The 22,995-nt window shown below is 34.1% G+C and overlaps 1 protein-coding gene across 2 annotated transcripts in view; it reads right to left on the bottom strand.

The window, feature by feature from the left end:
- Window positions 1–22,995, bottom strand: part of Msr1 (macrophage scavenger receptor 1) — a 73,707-nt gene that overhangs the window by 5,196 nt on the left and 45,516 nt on the right. Inside the window, exon 9 of one of the 2 annotated variants that reach the window (XM_076852437.1) lies at window positions 4,880–5,068. In XM_076852437.1, coding sequence (XP_076708552.1) covers window positions 4,880–5,068 — 189 coding nt within the window. Of the gene's footprint in view, window positions 1–4,879; window positions 5,069–21,043; window positions 22,390–22,995 lie in introns of those variants that run through there. The other variant, XM_076852438.1, reaches the window with a different exon arrangement.

Raw genomic sequence — 22,995 nt, 5'->3', positions numbered from 1 at the left:
GCAGACCATGTGGACATAGGTCATAGTATGGATGCTTTGTGGTTCTGGAGAATCCACTTATTTTCCCTCAATGTTGTCATATGCAGAAAAAAAAAGGAGTGGGGCTCAAATAGTTCTAAGATTTCATTTACTTTTAACATCCCATGAGTCTAATATTCTAAAGAAAAAAACTCCTTAAAAAATGAAGTTCTTAAGGATAAAGGGTTTAGAAGGATGTTCTATGTGGTGAAAATAGTGTGGCCTGAGTTCCAGGTTCAGGAATGAAGCTGAGACACACTCCTCCCACAATGGGTATGTAAATTTGGACAAATTTTGTGACCTCTACTAGCTATCTTGCTAACTATGAGAAACTAGGGCTATAATATCTATTTCTCACAAGCTCTGTGAGCACTAAAGGAGGTTATATAAATAGTACTTAACAACTAATTCTCTCCCATTCTTAGTACTATCTTTGTTACTGAAAGTAACAAAATAGATATAAACCCTATAGGGTTTCCAAAATACCCAACATCCTAATATTTACATTTCAAAACTTTCTATGGGAGGGAGAAGAATTATGTAAAACTTGAAATTCTTAACTATTGATATTTTTTATTAATTTGGGGATTATTTTACTCCTATTCCCTATAGTTTAGTTCAGAGGTATGGAGCTATAATTTTTTGGTTGCTTGCTATTTTTCCTTGCATTTAAAAACAAAAGTCCACTATAAAATTTGTTATGGAATGTGAAAGTGGTAACATAAAACAAAGCATAATGAGCTAAGAATGAATAAAAGTTGGCACTTAATGTTTAAAATTTCCTTTTGCTTCTGTTTTGACGTTGGAGTTCAGCACTATAAACTTAAGATGAATTAGCTACTCCTAGTTTAGCTCTTAGTTTTCTCATCACAAACCACATAGGCTCAGACATACCTGAACAAATTCCCTTAGGTAGTACCACTGTCTGATAAAACAACCAAGTTTGCTAGAGGGAGACCTCTGGAACAAGAGGTGGATAGGAAGGAGAAGTGACTCCTCTCCCTTCCCTGCCCTACACAATGATAAATACCAGATGGCTCTTAGTACTTCCTTAATTTAACTGGTTTTGTCTACTCAGGAAATAGAAAGAACATTCTACTTTATGCAAAAGGTGCATCCAAATGAAAGAACCTATTTAAAGGAGCATGCTTTAAGCTTTATTCCAATAAATCATTTTGCTTGCAGCTGCAAAACTAATTGTTCTTAAAGCTAACAAGGATTATCACTTGTAAGCTAGGTTTGCTATTTTAAAACCAGAAAAAAATGGAGGGGGGTCAGGGAGCCTGTGTCCAGAAAATGATATTCTTTCTGTAATGGAGGAATTACACGAAATGGATAAATTTAAATTTTTCTCTTTTTGTTTTAATTTTGGTAATTACGTACAATACAATATTAATCTTATTCTTCTTATTTTCCTAAGAGAATAATAATTAGAACTCTCATGAATGTTTCTCTTTTATTCCTCTACATATTCACTCATATTTCTAAGTTTCCTCTTCTGTCTCTATTCTGCCTTCAAAATTGCTTTTTTTTTTCCCACTCTTGTGGGTAAAACTGTAAATTTAAAGTAGAGGAGTAAAAAGACAAGGGGGAGTCTAAATAGTTTTACATAAAAGGTTGTTCAGCATGTCTAATCCCAAAGCAGCTTATAATGTAAGCCTGTCTCTTAAAATATAATATCCAACGAAGCAGATCATAAAATTTACTTTTCAAACACTTTTTTTCCCCTTCAGAACAAATAACCTTGGTTCTATTATGTCTTTGTCCCAGTTCATCTTGCTTTATTATTTAAAATTCTCTTAATCATTCTTTAGTTGTTTGGTATTGAACTGCAGACAGAAAGCTGAAACAAGAGCTGGACCAATAGAAATAGGGAGATGATGAGAGCACCTCTCACACCTTTGTACAATGGAAAATCACATTTACATTTCTGACTCTTGGAACATCATCAATGTCTCTATACCATATAATACTGCCCTGACTCTTCTTTCAAAGAGAATAGTAAATGAATTTATAATTATACAGCATGTTAGCTCTGATCTCTATTAGTATTGAACAATACTATGGGGTTTTGTGGTGGTCACTTTCCATATGCTAGTGCACTTAAGATTCAAAGTAAATCTGCCAGATTGATTTTTTTTTTTTAACAAAGGAAACTGGAATTCTGTGGCATGAGTAGCAGAGTTAAGGTTTCACCTCTCATATTCTCTAACAAAGCTCCTAGTTTCCAATTTGCTTTAATAGGTGCTCAAAAATATAAAAGGAAAACCAACATCCTGATAGTACCAAATAAACAATTTAACATGAGACTAAACCCTATTTTTTCATTCCTTATTGAAATAGGAAATATTAATTCCCAGTATTTCAGGATACTTAACTTCCAAACTTTCTTACCAGTGCTTTAGACCAAAAATTGCTAGAGGTGTAAGCAGGAATATATAAAAAGCTTTGAGGAAAAAAAGCATATTTCACTCGTGAGCTTAGACATTAAAGTTAATGCAATCTAAACAATAACTTTTGGAACTCCAAGGGGAAAGCAAAGAAGTAAGTCTTCATGCTCAGAGAAGAAATAAAGCTAGAGTACCATACATTGTGTTTTGCCAAAGGTCATTAGTTTCCCCTGAATTAAATTACATATACTACTATTGTTGTTCTCAATTTGGTTTTCTCTGTAATAGATAAAAAGTTTACCTGAAGACACAGGAGATTAATAAACTGTACTACTGGGTTTCTTATAGAAACAAAGCTAAATGCAGAGTTGCCAACTCTCTGAACAATGAAAGCTACCAAAGAACTCATCTTGATTAAAGGTCTTTTAGGATATTTTTGTTTTTTAGATTAAGCTTATCAATACTGATTAAATTATCTGAACAACTGGTAAATTCTATATTTCATTTTGGCACAGTGTTACATTTTAAGAAGCCAAACCATCAACACTTTGTTATTTCTTAAACTGGAGAATTTTTAGCCATCTGAAGGGTGAGTAAGACCCTTAAAGGGAACTGTGTGTCCTATGTTAGTACCGCAGCTGTCTATTTCACAGATGCTAACATTCAATGGAAACGTTTTATAGAATTATGTATTTAAAATAAATAGCCTTTAATTGTGTACACCTTAGTTATTATAGAAATGAATTTTCACCCCATAAAATATTTGTAGAAATGCAGACTGGCAGTTCAGACTTAGTTAGGAGATTGGCTACCTCATTTGATCCTCTAGTGGCCAAGGGTTGGGGATATTTTACTTTTTTATTCCCCCCAAAAAAATTGACCTTGAAGTTATTTCTTTTGAGTAGGTAAATTTCACAGGTGCAAAAAAGATTTAGGACTATACTTTGGAGCCTGAGAAACAAGTTCTGAAAGAGTGTGGATAGAAAATTTGGAAACTCCCAACATCTATCTGGTAGTAGAAAATTAAATATATTTTCCATTTCTTTTTTTTTTTTTTCATTCAAACCTCTAAAGCACAAGTGAAAATCTTGTAGCTAGGGGCTGAATCTGGATACATAAACACTGCATATTACCACTCTGTATTATCTGTCTGGTCTCTTCATGAAATTAAAATATCCTCCTGGCCTGTGAAGGGCTCAGAACCTCAGATCCCTGCTTAAATCTCTCTCTTACACTGGATATGAGGATTCATTTACATGAAGGAATAAAGGAGGCAGCCATGACCTATTATCAATATTATTTAGACATTTAGTGCAATGCCTGGCATATACTCATTACTCACTAAATTGTATCATAATGTCATTTGATATCTTTATGCATTTAGAAAGTCTATTTCATCTTATTCTAGTCCTCCGATATAATGATTTGACATGCTCTCCTATTTTATCCCTGTAGATAAGGTTATCTGGAAATGCTCCTATTTTGTCTTTATAATTTTACATACACTTTCCTTTCCATTTTGCCAGATTGCCTACATCTATCTAGAATAATAACACTTAGGAAACTAAGAAGGTTACATCTTATTTTTTGTCAACATCCATTTGAGACAAAGTATCAGATTGAAGTGGGAAATACTTATTAAAATGCTGGGGTGTGGGGCTATCTTTTCCAATTATCTATGTCGTTTAGAATTTCAGCATCTGTGTATGTTTATTTATACATAAAGCTTAGCATAATATGCCAATTTAGATAAAAATGACAGTAAAAGTTTCATGGACATACGTTAAAACATTTTGCATCCTGCTAATACATGCATAGAGCAGTATACTGAGTCATCTAGGTGAAATACACCAATGTGTATGCAGCCAAAGAATATTTAATGTTTTATTAACCTCAAAATCAGGTTTCTCATCTTTCTCTTATGGAGCACAGGCCAGAAACAGTAGGGACAGAAAGTCTATGCAATTACTTCTCTCCCATGGTTTTTCACTGTCCTGGGTGAATACAAGTAGTCAATCAGGGGTGAATAGTATGTCTCATTTCTGTGGGACTTCATGGGAGGTACACCTAAGGCTGGTGCTTTTCAGTCCCATGAAAGAAAGAACATTAGTAAACCCAGATAGATGCCTCCCCCACGTGTCACCCAGGATGTGTCATGCCTTGTCAGTAATTCATTATGCTCTACTCTTCTTTATCTGCCTTATCAATAACAATATTTCCCTCTATGTCAATATTCTTCACTAATCAATTGAGTCTAAATGAAATTTAAATATTTGGGTTGCCTTAGTTTAAATATGAAATATATTTGTAATATCCCTTTCTTTTTATTTCTGTTTTCTAGGGTTGACCATTAAAAATCCTACATGGAATTCTTTTCTCCCATCCTATGGCTCCTTTCCCATCTTGGTCCCACATCATTAAAGAATGTTTACATTTCATGTTTTATTTAAACAAGATTTTATTTAAATTACCTTGTCCAAAATGAGCTCCCTTGTGCACGCTTTGAACACCTTGGTATCCCAAACTCCGGCAGATGACTTGTCCAACACGTAATTCCCATCGATCGTCACAAACTGTGCCCCACTGACCGTTGTGGAAGATCTCCACCCTGCCCTCATGAGGCCCACTACCGCCCACCAGCCGAACTGTCTTGGACTGAGCTGTGAAGTAAATAAATAAATAAATAATAGGATTAATTATGTGCACTTTGTTTCATAATGCATTTTTCTTCTCAAAAAAGCATTTTAGCACGCTTTTTTTTTTTTTTTTTTTTTTTTTTTAAAGAAGCTCCACTATGGGAATAAATATTAAACTTTCTAGCACCACCTATTGCTCAAGAGTTTAACTGCAAGCATCACATTGGTAAGAGATGAGCAAAATCCCTTCTAACATTTTTATGTTCTATGTATGAGAACACTTCAATGATTATGTTCCTATGAGCTTAAAATCAAAAGTTACAAGTTTCTTAAAGTTTTAAAAAATTTTCATACTATTTAAAAATGTATAACAAAATGATTCATTATTTTCCTGACACACACTTTTAACTCACAATCTTGAACATACAATCCAGAGATTTTCAGTGGTACAGGATGTCAAGGAGCAGATTATTTTATAATACCAGAAACAAAAACATAGCAAATTTCCTAGTCTTTTGCTAAGAGAAACAAGGTAACACTAGCAACAACATTCATTTAGAAATGGCAGGGGCATTCCTTCTTATTAGGTTTCTGAATTTTTTTCCCCAAAACATGGGTGCTGTGTATGTGTATGTATGTGTGTCCTCTTGCATGCATTTGGATAAAAGTTAATGATATAATCAGAAAGTTCGTGGGTATTCTGAAAAATGACTACAGCACTAAGCTTTACTTAAACTGTGTTCATAATTATAAAAGTAATTTTGTTTAGTAATATCTAACCAATGAAAGTTGCCATATGTATGATGTTTTGAAAAATTTTGATCATACTACAGAGAGATTCACATGAATATAAAATGTTTCTTTCCTACTTTAAAAAACAAATATATACATTTTTCAACCTAGGGACAGATAAATAAAAGTATACAATTAATATAAAATGATTTATCATGAGTAATGAAGTTTTTAAAATAACCTATGCTATTCCAGTGAGTATTTGTTTAAAAATTCATCTGTGAAGAATATAATGAAATTCAGGAGGAAGATATTTTAAAAATGTAATTAATATTATATACAATTATTAATATTCTTAATAATCATAAAAAGTCAGTGAATAAATACAGTTCTATTTATCTCTTTTAAATATAAGCCTGAGGAACACTATATTATAAAAAGATCAAGAAGTAATTATTATAACAAAAATATCTGTCTAATGTGAAAATGGAGTTAGGGTATAGTTTTCAGAGGTCAATTAAAGGAATTCAGTAACATTTTCCCCCCAATTTGAGAAATTTGGTTGAACCAGTAAGTCAATGACATGTAAGAAAAATTGAACATATCCCATAACAAAACTAACTGAGCCACTCAGAAATATAAAAAGGTGACCTGCTAATATATATTATTATAATTATTTTCTTGATTCTTCCAAATGTAATTCCGTGCTAAATACTCAATTAATATAATCATGCCAAAGTGCATAAGTCATTCCTCACTCAATAAGCATAAGTTAAAAATATTTTTGAAATAGAAATAATTCATAATTAAGGTATTTAAACTTTCAATTACTGAGTAAAATACCTGGGTGACCCAATCATTCACTATAATTGCCTAAGAAAATGAGAAAGAATAATCTAAGAATGAATTGTGTAAAGCTTTTCAAAATTAGAACCAACTTTTATTAACTTGTGTCATTTCCAAATGCTTATTTTTATGTGAGTCAAATATATCCAAGCCTAATGTATTTATCATATAGTCTATGAAAAGCAGGAATATCCAAACATTATGTGAACTTGGTTGTCTCATTGCCCAAACTAGTGTATGTAGGCATTCTCAGCGTGCATTCTTTGCTTTTTACGTCTCAAAAAATATCATTAATGAGTCTTGCTTGTCCTGAAACAGTTGTTCTCAAACATTAATATGTAACAGAATCATAAATTGCTGGCCCCACAACCAGAATTTCTGATATAGTGGTCTTGAATGGGGCCTGATAATTATTACTTTTAACAAGTTTTCAGGTGACCCTGATGCTGTTGGTCCAGATATGACACTTTGAGAAATCCTAAATACATACTTTTAGATATTTAAGAGAGGATGCATGTTATATCAGAAATAGCTACCAAAGCTTATAAAATAATTACAAAATAATTTAGTTTCATTTATTGCAAAGAGAATGACTGCTGCTTTCTCAAATCCTATCTATGCTCACAGGATTCTAAGAGACAGGAAGTCCTTCTATCAAATTCTTTAGGGCCAAAATGACCAAATATGTTTATGCCTATCTGTCACCTGAAATGTTTTTCAATCATAAATCAACTATTGACAGGTGATCATGCTTTGCTAATCCTTAGTTATCTCTGAACTAATAAATAGGACTGAGGCAAGTCAAGACTCAGTGGAGAATTGACATCCCATACCATTGTGCTACTCTGTTTTGATGGAGAAAAGTTCGTTTTGTCATCAGTCTTAATCACAGCATTTCATATAATCTTAGTCACAGCATTTTATTCTGTTAGATTGCAGATCAGATTTTTTTCTGATTTAACTAACTCATCATTATATGATATCTATACTTCCTTAGCATCAAGCTAATATATTTAGTCAAGCAGATTTTCACACACACACACACACACACACACACACACACACACGTATTTGTATATGTGTATATATGATGGCTGTCCTAATTCTCTTTTTAACTTTATTAATATAGACTTTTCCAGATTCAAATCAGATAAACACAGAAAAGCATTGAATATGTGCCTGCTGAATAATTTTCTGTATTAATTATAACATTCTAATTGGTGAAAAAATGAAAACAGAAACCAAAGTAACAAAAATGAAAAGGATAACATAGAATTAAGAAAAATGTGATATCTTGTGGAACTGAGATATGGATCACAGTTAGGTATCTGGAACTGATGAACCAAGACAAATCTGCTCAGAACTACCCAACTGTTATCCAGGTTTCTATCTGTAGGTTGCTCCAATCTAATCTTTTCTTGCAAGCTGTGTATCTTTGCTCTCCAGTTTTCATAGTGGAACTTCGCTAACAACCCTTAGTTTGTGTTATGTGGTGTCTTTCTTAGTGGCACTACTAATGATCCAGGCATGCTGTCTAGGGCACTGTTTGGGACAGATGCCCACATTTGGACTAAATAGCTTGGGTCAAATATTTAAGGTCACCTGCAATAACATGGCTCTCCTGGAGTGAGGGTAGGGATTCATCCCTGTTAAAGGAAGAGTTTTAAGCAGACAAAATCTTAAGTCCATTCTGTAAAAGATATTTTAATAATCTTGGTATATTTGTGCAATATTAATAATATTAGATGTTTAGTGCTATAACTTTTTTGTATCTAAAACTGTAGAGTATATCTGTCATTACAAATTCAGGAGATTTTTAATTTCCCATTTAGCAGTTATTCTTCTTGAAGAGGAGCTATGATTCAACTATGATGAGCTTCTGCAGAAAGACTAGATCTGCCATGTAGTTTTAGATATGAGATTAGTTAGGCTTTGTTATTTACAAACACAAATTTTACCTTATGGAGGGACTCTTCTGGACCAGTAGTAACTGTGGTCCACTAGCCAATTCCAACCTGATTTTTGTTTTGCACATTAAGTTTTATTGGAATGCAACCACACTTATAGTTTTACATATTGTCTATGGCTGTTTTCAGGTTACCAGAGCAGAGGTGAATAGTTGTGATAGAGACCATATAGAATGCAAAACATATATTTGCTATCTGATCTACAGAAACATTTGAGTGCATCCTGGTATAGTTACCAAGACAATAAACAAGAATGAAAAAGGATTTAAGTAGGGATACTCCTACCAGTTGACTCCTGGGATAAATGAGGTCATGACTGATCTCTGCTCACCTCTTCAGTCAAACCCTTTGAAAAGTTCTCCACCTCTACATTCTTAGGCTTTGTATGCCAGTTATGTAACTATTCACATTTTCTATATAAGTCTTACTCGGATTTCTTTCTTTATTTTTTTTTTTGATACAGAGTCTCACTAAGTTGATAAGGGCCTTGCTAAGTTGCTGAGGCTGGCCTCAAAACTTGCAATCTTCCTGCCTCAGTCTCTAGCGACTGGGAGTACAGGCATGTGCCAAGGCGCTCAGCTTAACTCTCCTTGATTTCTGAGGCTTTGGTCCCTGTCTGAAATACGTTTTTCTTCTTTCCCTACTTCCCCTCTCATTTCTCCATCCTCAGTCCCAGGTATGGTAAAGTATCATTTTGGGGGTTCCTACAGCACTATTGGTCTGTACAAAAGCATCAAGACCTTGTCTATTTTCCCCAATAGACTTAAGATCTTTATGGTTATCTCTTCAGCACCCAACAGTGTGTAGGTTATCACTTAGTGGTCACTTAATGAAGAGTTATCGTATGTGTGAATGAGGGATGGCAAACTCCTGTTGGTATGGTTTTGTGGACTGCATTACCTGAGTGGAGTATATTGGCAAGTACTTAAAGATGAAAGAATAGAAGAAACAGAATTTAGTGTTTTTCAAATCTCTAGACGAAATATAGTTCCTACGTGTAGAAACAGAGTAAACTGGAAGGAAAGATTGATTTAACTGATGTGTAGACATGAGTCTGAAAGGCAAAACCTACATGGCTAGCTACTGAGAACCTGCCAGGCTTAAAGCACTTGGTAGGAAGGTCTGATTAGAAGCCTTACACATTCTAAAAACCTGATTTTTGTTAACTTGTAAAGAGGATCTCTTGTGTAGAGACAGACTAATGCTAAACAGAATATTGGGATTAAATGTCAATTCAGTTTACAATGAATGATGTAATTACCTCAAAAACATGAATATTTGAATCTGCATGACCAGGATAGTGTTTCCCCACGGGCAACTACATGCAAAGTCAAATCACAACCAGTGAATTATTAGCTTAACTAATTTATAAATTTACAATGAGACATATCAGTGAGATTTTTGCCTCTGAAAATGGCCAATGCTTGCTTTTTGTATGTTAATACATTCTGTCAGGTTAGGAGATTTGACATATCTCTGCTCTGATTCATTGTATGCTCATTTTGCAGTTTAACTTTCTAAAGGCAACCTCACTATTCTTATTTCTAGTTTTTTTGTTGGTTTGTTTTGCTTTGTTTTGGTACTAGGGATTGAACTCAGAGCCACTTGGCCACTGAGCCACATCCCCAGCCCTATTTTGTATTTTATTTAAAGACAAGGTCTCACTGAATTGCTTAGTGCTCTGCTTATGCTGAGACTGACTTTGAACTCACGATCCTCCTGCCTCATTATTTCTAGTTACTGAGGAACGAATAGATACTAACAATTTCTTCATACTTCCTAAAGTTCATATATAAAATAAAAAAGTATATAAAAAGTTATTACACAGATAGTTAATTCATATTTCTATTACCATAAGACATCAAAAGAAAAACAGGTAACAGAGCTAGGTATACAAAAGAAGAAATAGCTTTGTAGTCTAATTTGAGGTAGAACTCCAAATATAATAAAAGTTAACAATTTCAGTAATTTTTTTTATAAATTTTATTTTTTAAAGCTGGAGATAAAACAGAAATGTATTAACTATTTCAGAATAGAGGAGTATAATTAATATTCTATAATTAATTATATAAATAAAGAGGTCTACTCCCAGCCCTCCTTTTCTTAATTTTGAGACAGGGTCGGGATAAATTGATGAGGTTGGCCTTAAATTGAAGATATTTCTACCTCAGCCTCCTAAGTAGCTATAATTACAGGCAAACAACTCCATGCCTGGGTTTAATGGATAGTTTTAGAGGAATTAAGCATAATTGTTAAAATGAGCATATTAGGTGATTATATTAAGATTAAAATTTTGATTATTCCCATTATGTGTAATTATAATGCACCAATTAAAGGGAAAAGTTAGAAAAATTTTAATTTGCAATAAAAAATTAATTATAATTATGTAAAAAAATTGCTACATAATACTAAAAGGAAATTCTCAAGCATATGGACAGTATTATTGCATGTGGTGCAGAAATTGAATACATATCTTTTCTCTATTTTCTTAATTATATTTTCTTAATTATGACCAATTAATAAAAATAATTAGTAGGCTAAATATTTGCTAATGTCTTTACTGTTATGAAGCATGGATGATTTCATAATGCTGAAATTCACAAAATTGAGGGGAAAGAAACAAGCTTAGAGGGAGAGATACAGTGTTTTGTTATTTATGTAAAATGACTCATAATACCATGTATTGTTTATGCATATATACATGTAGTAAATTCATAAAAGTGTAAGTAAAAGAAAGCATGTAAACTCCAAGATAAAAGCTCACTCTGAAAATAAAGGGAGGTGGGCTTAGGGGAACTCGATGGTATTCATAACATATTTTTTATAAAATCCAGTATGTGACCCAGAACAGTGGTGCATGCCTGTAATCCCAGCAGCTAGGGAGGCTGAGACAAGAAGATGACAAGTTCAAAGCCAGCCTCAGCAAAAGTGAGATGCTAAGCAACTCAGTGAGATCCTGTCTCTAAATAAAATATAATATAGGGCTGGGGATGTGACTCGGGGTTGCCCCTGAGCTCAATACTTGGTACCCCCCAAAATAAAAAATATAGTTAATATAGTAATTGTCAACATCTTAAAAATCCAGTTGTTATATACATAACTGTTTATTAGCTATTTGCTATAAATATTTTTTCTTCTTAACATTTTACATTATCTTTACATTTGAAATATATTTTACTTACAGAATCAAACAACAAATTCACAACAATGTTAATGGTGTCATACCTGGACCCTAAACAAATTATCAAAGAGTTTTTTATATGTCTTTCCTTGAAAGATATTTTGAATCTACCGATATTATTTTGATAGACAAAACTGTAATCTGCAAACAGAAGTCAGGGAGGATGTGACCTCTGAGGTCTTCTTCACATGTGACCACCACTGCTATTGAGTAGAAGTAAAAAACCAAAGTTAAAAAATGATTTTGAGGAGTATTTCAATTACAGATGGTCCCCAATCTGTAATGGTTTAACTTTATGATTTTTCAGCTTTACAAATGTGAAAAAAAAATGCATTTTCAGTATAAACGAACCTTGAACTTTGAATTTTGGTCCTTTCATGGCCAGAGAAACACCATCTATACCTTCTTAAGGTGCTGGGCAGTTGTAGCAAACTGCAGCTCTCAATGAGCCCCATCGCCACAAGGACTATTGAGACTATTGTACTGTGTTGGTAGGTCGTGCTTGGTAGTTTAGGTGTATTAAATGCATTTTTAACTTATGATGTTTTCTACTTATGGTGCACTTATAACAATGTAATTTCATTGTAAATTCAGAAACTTCTATAACATTATTGTTATATTGCTCACCCCAGGGTCATGTTTCTTTCTTTTGTAGCACTTATTGGAATTATGTTTTAAGGTTAAAATTATTACAATGGTAGTTGTTATATTTGAATTCCAAATGTAATACAGAAATTATATATATATATATATATATATATATATATATATATATATATATAATTGCAGTTTGACCTGATATCTTCAGAATATAGCAAAATTCTTCCAGAACAGAAAATGATTATTTAAGATAATTACCTTAGTGAGGTATTTAGCTATGGAATGCACCCCCAGATACCATTATTTTTCTTTAGAAAAATAATGCAACATATTTTGTGTCTTAGTTCAAAAGTCAAGGGATAGGATAATTTTGGAGATCTCAGAATAAAGAGAAGAAAACTATAAGGAGAAAATTTCAGTGGAGATAAAGTGTATAAAGTTATTATGATTGCTGAGAAGAGACTGAGGTGAATGATCAGTGAGAAAAGATTGGTGTATCCACTAGCTGGGGAATTTCAAGTGCAGTTAAGATTCAACTTGAAGTTGTAGATACTTCTGCATATGCTTTCCCATTATGCCCACATCTTGGTTAAATTATTTTAGATTCCCAAGTGAAGCTAAGGCACTTCTTCAAATGAAGGCAGAGATGTGATGCTCATTGCTGGAATGAGTTGGTGTGGAGAGAAGTTTCTGGCCAAAGATGCCTACATACATTAGTTTCATAGGGCTGCCATAGTCAATGATCACAAACCGTAGCTTGAAGGAAAGTTGTTTTCTCACAGTCTTGGAAGTCAGAAGCCTGAAACCAAGCAGTGAAGCAGGCTCTCTGCACACACACAATTCAACTGCTGAACAACTAAAATAAAGATTGAGAACTCAAGATAAAATCTTGCACTCAACTCATTGATTGAGAACTCAACATAAAATTGCACTAAACTCAGATGATATTGTGGAAGTCTAAATGATAAGAGAAAATTACAACAATAAATAAAAATTTGAAAGAAGACTGTCATTTTCTATAATTAATTTGTCAATTCTTTTTAATTTGTCAATTTTTAATTAAATCAATAGATAAAAGTTAGAATGATCTTTCTAAAAATGGCAAATATTTAAGATGAGAGAACAACTTTGGTGTTTGAAATTGTCAATTACAAAAACAATTGTATTTCGAGAAGTATATTGTTTATCTTTTGAAGGGTAGTATTCATTTATTGGTATGTTTGCTGCCATTTTAGAGCAATCTTTTTATTACTTAATGTTTCATTTCTAAGTGATTCTCAATTTCTAGAATTACTCAGAAAGAGAACTTTAAAAACTTTATAAAGGGGAATAGTATAAACTATCCATTTGTGGATTGTTTAAAGTTTTGCTCTTCAGTTAAAACCCTGGAACACAAAAATAATCAAATCATCTATTAAGATATGCAATTTAATATTTAGAAGGCTCTCAGCATAAAACAGCATAAATTATGTTGCCCTGCTTTCTGATTTCTGAAAATCTATGTATCAGATACCATGAAAGTCCTTATAACCCTTCTTCTAAGGGCTTGAGACATTGGCCAGGAATTTAACCCCCTTGAGCCCTGATTTGCTCATTTATAAAATAAATACAATACCACCTATCTCCTAGGTTTGAGGTTTCTAATATAACAATATATGAAAAATTTGTACTATAAACTACAAAGTACTATATAAAAATAGTAATACTATTATGAATACAATTTATTCTGAAAGTAATCTTAGGAGCCTATAAAGTTAAAAACTTAGGGATGTGATATCTGGGTACTGTGAAGTAAAATGTCCCAAATTTGGCCCTTTAAAGTTTATAGTCATTCTAATTATTGGCAGATCTGGAAGCTAGGGTAGGATTTTCTAATGTTTTATGGTGGAAAAATAACTTTCCAAGAAACTGAGTGTTTGGACCTTGACTTTGCATTGAAATAATTGAAAGACAATATGCCTCCTGTATGTACAGTTTGATTTCACGGAATTGGTAGAAGACAATACTGTGTATGGTCTTTATTCTGTGTAAACCTGGCAGGAGTGACTATAATTCATGTCAACAGCTGTGCCCAGAAATGGGTAGGGATATATTACACGAAGCTTCAAAAATTCTAAAAAGAAGCTCTTTCCTCTTCCAAGAAACAGTTGCTTTCATTTGCTGGACCATAATTAGGGTAATTATGGTAGAAACTCATTAGAATTAAGAAAAAAATATTGGCATATTTTGTAACAGAAAAAAAATAAAGAAATATGTTTAGCAAATGGTGGACATCAATATGTGGGCTCTTAGATCAAAGTAGTAAAGGCTTTATTTATTTCAATAAATAAAGGACTTCAGTTCTTACTCATCAGGGTAAGGACAGACTCTTAAAACAGGATGCTTCTCTAGGCTAGAAGCCAGGAGACCTGGCTCTAGAGCCAGGTGTTTTGCCTGTTTGCATCTTAATTTCTGCATTCCTTATGATGTTTTTTGTTATGACCTTATAGGATTCTCCTGAGAATCAATCAATGCATTATGATAATTCATAATCTTGTGTATAATATTATGTGATTCTCACAAAAAATTATTATGTGAGAAATGTTAAATTTATTGTGAAGAGGTTAGAGAGAAAAGATATACTGAAGTATTTTTCTTAAGTGATAAAATTTAGAATCAGATAAACCGAGATTAAAACTTGAGACCTATGACACATATATTAGTTATGTGATTTTCATAGATTACTAATAGCCCTAACTCCTTATAGGAGAAATAGCAGACTTACAGATTTCTTGTGAGAGATTAAGTAAAGGAGATGTAGTATATGAAGTGATTTGCAGAGCGCCTGGCACAGAAGGATACTATAAATGCTAGTTATGTTAGTCAGCTTTTTGTCACTGTGACAAAAACACCTAACAAAAGCAACTTAAAGGAGGAAAAGTTACTTGAGCACAGTTTCAGAGGTTCAGTCTGTGGCTGGCTGATGCCAGTGCTCTGGGCCCAGAATGAATTAGAACATCATGGCAAAGAACATGGCAGAGAAGTGATGCTCTGCTCATGGTGACCAGAAAGCAAATAGATAGAGGAAGAGGATGCAGAGAAGATGAACCCTTCCAGGACACACCTCTAGTGATCCACTACCTCTGGACATGGCCGACCTGGTTACCACCCAGTTAGTCCATTCAAACTAAGATGGACAGATTGGGTTACAGCTCTTACAATCTAACTATTTCACCTCTGAATATTCTTGTATTAACACAGGAGCTTTGGGGGAATATCTCATATCCAAATCATGACAATATTATTTATGAAAACTCTTATGTCTGGACTAATAATTAGAAATAGGTGATGGTAGCTCGAAAGTATCATTATTATAAAAGTCTCTTTACTGCTTTGCAATTCAGAGTCCAAAAAGAACTTTTATAAATCACCTACCACTCTCCATAACACAAACCCACTGAAATTTGAATCTGCATGACGAGTTCAGTCATCTCTGTATGATAAAATCCTCAGAGGATATTCTGATATCCTATATAAGCTAGAAACAACTTCTATATCAATATGTACCAGAATTGGTATGGTTACTTAATTTTAAATCTTTCACATTATGGAATAACTGAACTAGTGCATTGCTTTCTAATAAATAAGCAGCAATAATATTTCCAAATATTATTGAACAACACAGTGATGTTGGTCCACTTTTTCTGTATCTTGGACCCTGCACTCTGGGGATTCTGAAGGGACTATCCTGTTTTACCACCTATTTAGTATTTTCTCCACTTGTTGGGCAATAAATATAGACCCTCTCCAGATACAGGAGTTAATCAAGGAGAAAGCTCAAAAATCCAAGCAGAGACAAAAAAAAAAAAAAAAGAAGGTGGCACTTTTTCTCAGGCACAGCTAAATGTAAAGAAAAGACAGCTCAGCAAAAGCCTAACTGACAATGAATGTGACACATGAAGAGTAAGGGAGAAAAGTGGGAGCAGAAGTATATGCTTCTAGTCCCAGCTACTCAGGAAATAGAGAAGGCAGGAATATTGTTTGATCCCAGGAATTTGAGTTCATCCTGAGAAACACAGCAAGACCATTCTTTAAAGAAAAATAAACAAAAGTAAGAGAGAGAGAGAAAGAGAGAGCGCACAGTTTCAGAGGTTCAGTCCAAATGATCTAATTTGAACTCCTGGATCCTTCCATTCTTGAAGCAAAACCCATCTTCTGAAAAGGTTAATTCTTTCTTTCTGAAAGAGTTAATTCTTTCTTTCTTTCTTTCTTTTTTGTATTGTGTTCTGTTTTGGTATTATAAGTAGACTAACACAATTTCCTTTCCCCCTTTTCACTTATGTTTTGCATTTTGGAATATTCATATGAAACAACACATTTTATTTCTTGATTGACCATGTTTTCATTATTTTCTACTTATCTATTCTTACAAATACATTGGTGGTGATCATTTTGGGGAAAATATAAATGATTTCCAAGGTCATTCTGTTTTTCATTAATAGCGTCAACATTGGATATTGTTTACTTTTATTTCATGAAATGCCATAATGTAGAAGAATGTCAGTGAACTGAGAAAACATAATATTGCTCAGAAACAAATAAAAGTGAACTTGTTCTCAGAACTATAAAATGTACCAGAATGCCTCGAAGAATTTGTTTATGGTATAATTTAAACCCTCTTAAGAACAAATTGATAGAAAGACAGACAGAGAAAACTAAATTTTCTTGGAAACATTTTTCAAAACATTTTCTCAGCCCTATGCTGAGAAAATTTAGACAGGAAACTGTACAAGACACAAGATCAATTTTGATACCTTCTTCTAATGGACTAAATTGTGTCCTTGTCAAATCTACATGTTGATATCTTGCCTCTCAATGTGTATTTAGAAGTAGGGCTTTCACAGAGGCAAGTAAGATCATATGAATTCATCCGGAAGGTGCTCAAATTCAGTCGGATCTGTGTTGTAGCAAAGAAAAAACACAAGTACAACACTCACAGTACCAAATGTGGTCCCAGTGAGAAGGCAGCCATCTGCAAGCCATGCAGAGATGCCTTGTGGGGAACAGCTCTGCCAGCAGCTGGGTCCTGGACTTCCAGTCTCCAGATCCATGAGAAAATAAATTTGTTATTTAAGCTACCAACTTTTGGTGTTCTGTTTTGGTATTACAACCAGACTCACACAAATTTCCTTTCCCCCTTTTCACTTATGTTTTGTATTTTGGAATATTTATAAGAAAGAGGGTAAATAGAGAACCTTGGTGGCATAAAGTTGAAAATATAAACATTTTCTTTAATTCACAGATGGTAATTAAAGCACCAAATATACTAACTAGGATGTGATTTCAGCACAACAAACATCTTGTTTTTTTTTTTTTTTTTAAATGAGTACTTAAAATTCTCATTTAAGAGCTATGGGTGTAAATTAATGATGGAAAAGGAAGGAAGGAAGGAAGGAAGGAAGGAAGGAAGGAAGGAAGGAAGGAAGGAAGGAAGGAAGGAAGGTCCTATTTAAAAATTACAGAAGTACTTATTAAGGACCTTAACTACCTCAATAATACCTGAATACCTTAATAATAATTTATTCAACTGGTTACTCTCCATGATTAATATGTTATGTCTTCTTTTGGTGCCCAGAAATTATATCCTTGGGTATAGTTGATGTACTGATTATGAGATTTAAGAAAATAACAGGAAAGAGTTCTGGGTGGAGGATATTTCATGATAGGATAGCTAATCATTTTGCAGGTGGCAGAGGTATTATGCTGAATGCCATGTGGAGTTTTTGTGAAAATGTTGTGCATACAAACGGATGTTTATATTCAGCTTTATCAGTCAGCATTTCTGGGAAGTGAAAATTCAGATTTATACAAAACATTATTAGGAAGTAGGATCATTTGCTGAAGAATTCACATTAGAATCTTGTAAATAGCTTTCTAACTTACCTGGGATTCAGGTATTTGACTTTGAAGTGAATCAAGCATTATGTGAGGATTTCAGGGACATAAAAAAAAGAGAATAACAGTAGCACCGGGGAAAAATCAAGAGTCTGTTGGTTAAGTCGTAATGGGAAGAATTTCCTGGACACTTCATGTGCAAGCAATCTATGTTGTTCTAGGGAATTTGGTCTTGAGATTCACATTATGAGAGCAGCACATTTCTAGAGATGGCAGGTTAAGGGACCAAATAATAGATTGTGAACCTATCCTCAGAGGTGCTTTAATTTGAACAAAGTAAATGACCTTGTGTTAGTTCACATAAAGCTAAATTTCTTGCAGCAGAATAGGATCTTTGAAGATCTTTGGAGAGGGGCAAGAAAGTTTTTTGGTCCTCAGAGATTGTGGAGGGCTGGGAAGCAGGGTGTCAGATGTTTCTTCTCCATCTGCATTCCTGCACATACTGGATGAATTTCAAATTTGCTGGGTGCAAAAGACCTGGATGGATCTGTATTGATTTTTTTTCCCCTTCCAATTGACTCTGGTGAGTCAGGCTGCAAGACTTATTTGGGGTAGGAACTAAATAGGACACAGTGCTAACTGCTTGATCTATTACTGATTTAAATATCCATTTAAATTTAAAGATATATTGGATATTTATGCTATTAAAGAACATACCTATTGTGTTACTGAAATGCTGTATGTCTTTAGCAACAATTTGTGCAATCCCAGCAAGCTTTAAGCACCACATAACCGTCAAGAATTAGTAGCATTTATCTAATTTACCTAGAGTCATCATTACTCTCAGGTATATTCTGCTCTGCTAGCTCATAACTAGAGTGACTAAGGAAAGAACACTGTGGAGTTAAAAAAAGAAACACAATAAAAGAAGAGAGAGATCAAAGCAGACAAATGATAAGGAGAAATGTTAAAACTGAGCCAGTTACTGAAATCAAGATGGAATATTAACAGGTAGCTCTTCCCCAGGTACACATAAGTAACTCTCATTAGTGATAATGGATGCCCTGTGAGCATTCTAGGAGTCTATGCTTCTGAGTAATATTCTTGGGGGAGAGACTGCAGGCAATGTCTAGAGCAGTTACAAAGGTGGAAACATAAGCAAATAAAGATTAATCAAAATGCTTTTTTTGAATTTGACCTACTATAAGACTTTATATCTTCTTAGAGTCCTCAGATTATAAAGCTTATTCTAGGAAATCCAACTGCTCATTACAAATCTTGTTCTCTCCCCTCCTTCCACAGACTCCCTATTAAATATTTGTACTATTTATTCATGTGTATACGCACACACACACACACACACACACACACACATTTTAAAGTAAACACACACATTTTAAAGTAGTGTGAGATGTTGAATAAAAGTTATAGGGACTTTGGAGAATGATAGATTTGGCTTGAGTTTCTGCTCTTCCACTTATTAGCAGTAGGCCTCAGTTTTTAATCCATTAAATGGAGATCTTAATAGTACTTACCCTGATCACTCTTCTGAAATTTAGATAGAATGATGTATCAAAAGCACATGGTGTTCAGCCAGTGCCCTTAAGTGTTCATTATTTAAAATTAGTGATCTGAGTGCTTTGAGAAATTTGAGATTGAATTGAGTCCTCAATAGAAGTGAAACCAAAGACAAATAGATTTTTCTTCTCTTTGTATGAGATTCCGAATAAGATACTCAAAATTCTTATAGTCTCATTGGGTCTGAGCAAAACATAGTAAAAGATACTAACAAACCACACCTCCATAATGTGACTGTGTAGGACAAAGCCTCACAAAGTGCTTAATTGAATGGTAGGAATTCTTTCACTTGACTGAAACACTTGTTCTTCTCATTTAGGGTGAGAACATAGTGAACAATTCATTGAGACCAACCTTGGAGTTTGGTATAGACTCCTTTTCATTGTACATTGATAAAGTTGGTGAAGTGGGTGCATTCAGACTGGACAGCATCTATTTTTTGTCTCAAAAATCTATATTTAGTCTGGGATATCCAATGACTTGTGAATTGAATCCCCTGGAACTGCCTCCTAGGATCTCTGGGTTCAGGGTCATTCTCTAGCCAGTGTGGATCAAGACCTGGTGGCAGGAGACATCTCCCACACTCAACCTGGCCTCTAGTGAAATGTGGGATAGGAAATCACATCAAATTAAACCAAGGACAGAGGCCCAATGTATCTCTAGATGTTTGCACTAACTAGCTATTCAATGGTGATGGCTTGCTGATACTGAGAACTCTGAAAAATTGGCTAATCATCCCTTTGTTTCATCCCTGGAGATTCTGGGGTCATGCAGTAATAGACACAAACCAGTTTCATTGAAACGCTAATTTGTTCCTGCCTTCTTAGTATGGTCTCAACAGAAGCATCCTGGGCTCAGGCTGTGTCTTTCAGAGTCCGAATACTTGTTTTTTCTCCTGACATTTGGTTCTGATCTCTGTTGACAGCTTCCATCCTCTGGTGTGCACTCTGTGTAGTCATTTCTTTTATTTATAACTAATGCTCTTTACACAGACTCACTGATTTGTGATCTGGTCACACTTGCATTGCTCTAATATAAAATCTTGTCTTATTCTCTAGCATTTTTTTTCATCCATGACATTTATTAGCTCCTTGCATTTACATTTTGCTTTCTCTCTTATTACAACTGCAGATTTAAAATGTCTGCATTATACCAGAGAGGAACAGCAGTTTGCGTTCAGAGAGACCACTGTGAACCATATCTTATGATTTAAAAGCACTTTATGATTTTACAGAGCATCTTCACACACAGGATATCTTATTTGGTCCTCACAACAACCCTGTGAGGTAGGTGTTAACATGACCACTTAACAAGGGCAGGGAAAGGAAATGAAGAGAGACACATAGACATACTACATGGAATTCTACAAGAAACTTAATGGTGTAAACCTTGGGGCTGTTGTGTTAAAACTTGAAGAAAAGGAGAGCTGTGAAAATGTGGTCACACATTTCTCAGTACAGAGGCATTCAAAAATAACATGGGATCATCCCACATTTTTCCAATACGTTTTTGTCTGCCTTTCCTACTTCTTCAATTTCTTCCTCTTCTTCACCTACACAAAATAACTCTGCTTCTACTAAAATATTAATTTTTCTCCAGAATCTATACTTAAAGCTTAAAATACAGAGAGATTTGTTGTAATATTTTTTTTCAGCATTGTTTTATCATGTGTAAGATGTTTTTGTTTGAAATAGGTAATTTAAGGAAACACATTTTGGTTCAAATGTGTTGAATGAATTATCCAAAGCTCCACATTACCTTAATTTTTTAAAACTTGAAAAATAATATGCCATAAGCTGGAGATCAGAAAGGAAGGTAAACTAAGAAAACTAAATCAATCTATTTTTTAATATTCTAGGGAATCTTTATCTCCTCTGAACACTTATAAAGTCCTGTTCTTTCCCCATAGAGCTCTAGTATGTTATAATTGCTGGCTTGTCTGAATCTCTCAGGCACAATTACCTCTGCAAGGCCAGAGACAATGTCTATCTCACTGGTTGTTACATCCTGTTTCTGGATGAATCCAGTGAACGTATGTTAAGTGAATGAATGAATAGATTTTCTTCTATGCCATCCCTAACCTTGGTTGAGAATAATGTTTTTAACTTAAAGAACCACATATAATCAGTTCTCATATGATCAATTCTCCTTAGGATCCGATGAATTAAAGAGGGATTAGCATGACTAAGAGAGTGAACAGCAGAGGGCTGTTGGTCTGGTACCTGAGGATGGGCCTGGACAACCCACCAGTCACTGCATGGGAGAGTCAGGCAAGGGGTGCAAAGGGGATTGGGGTGATGGTAGTAGAGTGGAGAATGTATGAATGTGGCAGTGTGGAGACCCAAACAGCTCCAAGGATCAGGAGAAGAAGCCAGTAGAAGCCAGGCTTGACACAGGAACCAAGGTCATTTGGAGGAGTCACAAAAGGGATCTTGGAAGTCAGTTGTGTTGATGACTTGTCCAGAGGTGAAAGGCCTTTTAATTAGATGGAATCAGAGAGTGTCCTGCCCAACCCACCTGATCTTAAAAGGGTCCTCCCCTAATATGATCAGGAAGTTGTACTGGTCCTGACATATATATAAAAGAGGAAATCAATGGTTATTTTTATTACATTTAAATTGTGTTTGAAATATACACAAATATATATTAAAATAATTCAATATGATCCCTTCATATACCACAGTTAATTAATTATGTGGGGAGCAAGTTATTTTTATTCAGCATAAGTTGGTACAACCTTTATGAAGCCATTTGTTAGAATTAATCAAATTGTAAAAATATGCATATAACCTTTGAACTGTTGCTTCTACTTTGAGTAAATCCTATATTAAAAATTATCCTCACAATATCATGTACGAAGTTGTTGAATATTAGCATTATTTATTAAAGCCAAACAAAATTGAGGGTTTAAGATTAGTGACTGAATGATTCTATTATGATAATTATGGAACAGCTGAATATTGGAGTAATGTGTGGTCATTCAGAAGAAAGAGAGCCGTATATAGTGACAAAGATAGAGGACAGACACATCAACTTAAACATGAAAAGTATAGAGTGTATTATATTAGATGTACGGGTAAATGATTCTTCCTTTTCAAAATATTGTGAATTTGTTATATATACTCTTTGGGGTAGGCACAGAGAGGAATATGGAGGTTATGTACACATATATA

The sequence above is a fragment of the Callospermophilus lateralis genome, chromosome 4 (genome assembly GCF_048772815.1).
Source record: "Callospermophilus lateralis isolate mCalLat2 chromosome 4, mCalLat2.hap1, whole genome shotgun sequence".
Taxonomy (NCBI): domain Eukaryota; kingdom Metazoa; phylum Chordata; class Mammalia; order Rodentia; family Sciuridae; genus Callospermophilus; species Callospermophilus lateralis.
The sequence above is the reverse complement of the archived record's forward strand: the minus strand, read 5'-3'. Positions and strand labels throughout refer to the sequence as shown.